Source organism: Macrobrachium rosenbergii, chromosome 43, assembly GCF_040412425.1.
Source record: "Macrobrachium rosenbergii isolate ZJJX-2024 chromosome 43, ASM4041242v1, whole genome shotgun sequence".
Taxonomy (NCBI): domain Eukaryota; kingdom Metazoa; phylum Arthropoda; class Malacostraca; order Decapoda; family Palaemonidae; genus Macrobrachium; species Macrobrachium rosenbergii.
Window position 1 is genome coordinate 32,681,625 of NC_089783.1, and position 4,680 is coordinate 32,686,304.

Here is a 4,680-nt window from a genome sequence, read left to right on the forward strand (position 1 = left end):
CCCTACACCCTTAGGTAGGAGAGAAGTTGTTGGAGCTTTTGAGGGCCTCCCATGTTCGACTTACTTGTGACCTGGTGGCTTACTGTTTTCTGTTCCCTCCCCAGTTCTGGACTCTTGGGTGGTGATGGAAAATTTTATCAAATGCCCCTGGGACAACCTGGATGCGTATGCATTTCCACCTTTCAGCAACTCCATAAGGTGATAAACTGAGTGTTTATCACACCCAGTCTTTGGATGACTCTGGAGGTTCCACTTTGGCCACCTGCCAAGTGGTATCCCTTTTGTCTGGTTGAGGCACCAAGATGGCTGCCACTTTGGCCTACCCTTCTGTGACATGCACACATTTGCTGGTACAACTTGGCAGTACACTCTTGTACCTTCATGTGTGGAGGTTATCCAGTGTCTCCTGCAAGTGTTTTCTCTCAGGGCTACAAGAGAGATGTCTGGGTACCTTAGGCATGCCTCTGCAAACTTGTACCATGGAAAGTGGGACATCATCTGCAGTTGGTGGTAGAAGGAATACCACTCAAGTTGGAGCATCTGATCAGCAGATCGCAGATTTCCTCATCTACTTCTCAGTAGCAGACGTAAAGGGCTATCACTCTGCCCTATTGCAGGTTTCCAAACTAAACTGTACGTTACAGATGAGTTTTGGGGTACTTTTCAGGTCGGAGCATTTGGTACAGCAGATCACAGATTTCCTCATCTGCCTTCACTGAGACAGGCTTCTCTCGGTAACACCAGTAAAGGGTTATTGTTCTACCCTGTCGCAGGTTTTCAAACTGAATTATCTATGTTAATGAGGAGTTTCAAACAGTCGTCCCCCTGGAGTGGGATGTGTCCCTGATGCTTAGAGTTTCACCAGGGCCCCATTTGAGACTCTTTGGATCGAGACTGTACACTTAAAACTGTTCCTTTTAGCTCTGGCTTTGGCAAAAAGGGTGGGGACATTGCATGTCCTGTCTTATCTGGTCTGGCTTTTGGAAGGTTAGGATCTTTCATTCACCTTCTGTACTAAACAGGCAATTCGAGTTTTATGATCCCTACCTCTGATACTTTGTTGCTGGAGACCTGGATGAGATTTTACTGTGCCTGGTGTATGCTCTCAAGCACTATTTAAAAAGAAACCACTCCCAGAGGCCAAAATATAGGCACCTTTTCGTTAGCACAGGTAAGAGCAAGGAGGTCTCTAGGAACACCCTGTTTTATTGGCTTTGTGAAGTAGACAGGCTTCCTCCTCCTCCGAGGTTGGCCTTCCTCCTTTTGTGAGGGCTTAAAAATCAGGAGTGTAAGTCCATCCCTTGTTTATCAGAACTTTTTGGTTTTCCAGGTAATGAAAGCAGGTGTCTGTCATCGCCAGACTACCTTTACCTCATTCTGACAGGGATGTTGCCCACAGGTCTATTGACACCTTTTCCTTGGGACCTGTGGTGGCTGCCCAACAATTTGTGTTTGTCACCCGAGCTCCAGATTCAGACAGGGTCAGTATATCATTTGATGCATTTAGGTCTGGTGTACGACAAAGGTGTGAAAGTGGAACAACTGTATTCCTTTAGGAGCAGCATGCGGGCCAAAGTACGTGCTGGAGTAGGATGAGTCGACTTTGGTTATCAATTCTCTATCTGGTATAGGTAAGCATCCCCTTGTCTTCTCTTGTATTAAGCCCTGTCCACACTAGCGGGCACTGCCCGACGGGCAAACACTGTTCCCATAACTCGTTCCACTATACTGACTAACTGAGTATGGAGCCAGAGTGATGCGACTGTCTGGTAACACTGCTTCAGAAGCGAGAGAAAATATAAAGAGCTGCAAGTGCCCGACGGGCATGCCCGCTAGTGTGGACAGGCCATTAGAAGGGGGTGTGTTTAGTCCTGAGCCCTTTACCTGTAATAGCCAGAACTAAACTACCTTCCGACTTGCTTCTTATAGGGGGTGTCATGGTTCTCTGAAACATTCCTAACTCAAATAACCCCTTCTTGCCGTAGAAGGGGCACCCTGGCACTGTGGTTTACTATTCTGGCCAACTATTTTGCCAGGTCAGTCGGAGGTTATTGGAGCTATATTTCCAGTGCTTGCAGGGCAACCAGGATCATGGCAACTTTGTGGTGGCCATCACTGCAGTCAGTTGTAGGGGACTGACCTCTCTCTTAAGGAGTAAGCCTTTTAAATAGTGATGGTTTGTGTTTGTGTTAGAAAACAGATTTTGAATAACTTATTTTCCCAAGGTATACAAAACCAGAGCCTTTTATATTTAGCCCCACAAACTCCCCTGCTCAGTCCCTGCAGCTGTAGAAAAATGACAGCAAAGATTGATGAGGGATACTCGTCCACTCACCTCCATCTCTGTTAACAACCTGGCTAACTATCTTTTTGATAAGTTTCAATCGGTTTCCAGCTCATGGTGAAAGATACACCTATCTAAAAGGATCTAGTTTGTTTACCTAGGAAAAATACAAACTGTAACACAAAATTTGTTATACTGTCTTGAAAATCATAATATTGCTCATAGTTTTCCAAGAATATTACTTTGAAGTACCATGAACCATTTTAAGTCCCATCTTGATCATAATCAGTTATCTTTTGCCTTTTCCTCAGAGGAATTGGAAATTTTCCCCGATTTAAAAATTTTATTTTACTAATTTCCAGCTCGCTTGACAGTCGTTTGAAACTATTCCCTTAACATATTTGAATTTTAGCAGAATGTAAAGCATATTTTAACTGTACTGAGTATGTTATGAATTTTAGCAGAATGTAAAGCATATTTTAACTGTACTGAGTATGTTAAGTCAATATTGTGTTTATTTATACTACCTAATCTTTTTTTTTTTCTCTTTCCTGACTTACTCCTTGAAAATTAGTCTACTTTTTTCTCTACCTTTCACGAACAGGTGATGGCCTAGGAGAGACCTTAGCCATCCAAGAGCTCATGAATACTTAAGTCTTGGTCTCCCACAAGTTTATCATCAATCAACTTGAAACTGTTTATCTCTGATTTCTTGAGGCCTGTTTCTAGTGACCTTATGCCCTACATATTACTTGTATATGAAAGGGTATGTTCATTATATGAAAGGGTATATTCATTAAAACAAAATTTAATCTGCAATATTTTATTACTGAATTTCTAACCTCACTAAATGTCTAGACGCGTGTGCTACCGCGTGGTCAGGTGAGGACTGGTTGGTGAATTGACGTGGAGAGTAATAATGATAATGACCATTGCACGGGGCACGGGAGACACTTTGTACTGCTGAGGACCGTCACCGCCACTAGCCCAGGTTCCCATGGAGTCAGACCACTTTCTAGTTGTGCTGCAATACTTGTTCATTATTAGCCCATCCTCAAGCTTGGCTCTAGCTGCCCCTACAGCTATGACACTTCATAGCCGACCCTTAAAGTTGGGTCATAACTTAAAAATTATTTAAAACTATTTTGACTTAACTAATCAAATCACTTCCACAAATCCCATATAAAACCTGGGCTTTACAGAGTGAATTTAGTTGCTTAACGAAAAATAGCCTTACTACAGACTACTTCAGGTCATGATTGAGGACAGGCTCTAAAGTAGAGCAGCAACACCATTATTAAAAAAAAAAAAAAAGACTAAACACATTGCTACAGTGTAATACCCTACATCACTCCAGCAGACCAATAAACCCTAAAGGTGCTTCTTTTAATAAGGAAACCATTAGCTTTTAAGGTAACATCATGGCTTAGTTAAAAACAAAAAAAGGGGGGGGAATATCTGCTCAAAGGTCATGTTTGTGCTTGGGAAACAAATTTTAAGAGGTAATACTTCACAATGATTTGTTGCAAAAGAGCAGATTACAGTACTTTGAGAAAAGTAATGCCTAACCAGATGAAGTTGTTACCATAGTGTGAAAATTGTAGATGATGAATTAATATGCAAGAGATGTATTGTGATATGATATGCCAGTCAGTGTAGTTATCCATTTAACATTGAGTGACATGATGGAGTTTGCTTATAATCTAAAAGGGGAAGAGGAGGTGAAGTGCAGTTACTTGATGATGTGCTGTATACAAGTGCATGGGGATTAAAAATGAATGGTATGAATACATGAATGATGCAATATGGTGATTACTTCCAGTGGTAGTTGTGTAATCATTGAGAAGTTAAATAATTCAAATTGTAAAAAATATCAGGCAGTTGCTTTCCCTCTTCTTGATGTACCTTAAGAGTGAGCAAAGATTTTGGTTTACACTTGCTAACTAACAAGATGGAATGATTCTACTGAGATTTTCACAATACATTAATAGCACAATGTGACGCAGACTGCCTGAGTGGGTGGGGCTAATGCGGTGCAACGGTCATGTACCGAGGAGCCGGCACAAGCGGACTCACTGGAGCAGACAACCCTCCAGTGTTAATGAGGACATGACACATCTAATCCAAAACCAGTTACAAACATTCTCACTACATATTATGCCTTACAAAACAGCAACAGAAAGTTGGCTACAAATATAAAGCGTCAACATTTGTTCACGAGAGCCTCTATAAGAGGTCCTGCATATATAATATATATTATATATATATAAAACTTTTAATGGGAGACTTTGCAATAGAAAATCTCAGAAAGAAAGTTGACAAATTTTGATGGCAGTCATTTGTAGCCTATGTTATGAAGTAATGTTGCAAACTGTCACCAGAGTATACCTGAAGAT

The 4,680-nt window shown here is 41.4% G+C and overlaps 1 protein-coding gene across 2 annotated transcripts in view; it reads left to right on the plus strand.

The window, feature by feature from the left end:
• Nucleotides 1–3,096, plus strand: part of LOC136828758 (CWF19-like protein 2) — a 51,600-nt gene extending 48,504 nt beyond the window's left edge. For both annotated transcript variants that reach the window (XM_067086974.1, XM_067086975.1), the window contains one exon: nucleotides 2,889–3,096. Coding sequence is in view for 1 of the 2 variants with exons in the window: in XM_067086975.1 (XP_066943076.1) it covers nucleotides 2,889–2,892 (4 nt within the window). In the remaining variant the exon portion in view is untranslated. The remainder of the gene's footprint in view (nucleotides 1–2,888) is intronic.
• The last annotated feature ends 1,584 nt before the right edge of the window (nucleotides 3,097–4,680 follow it).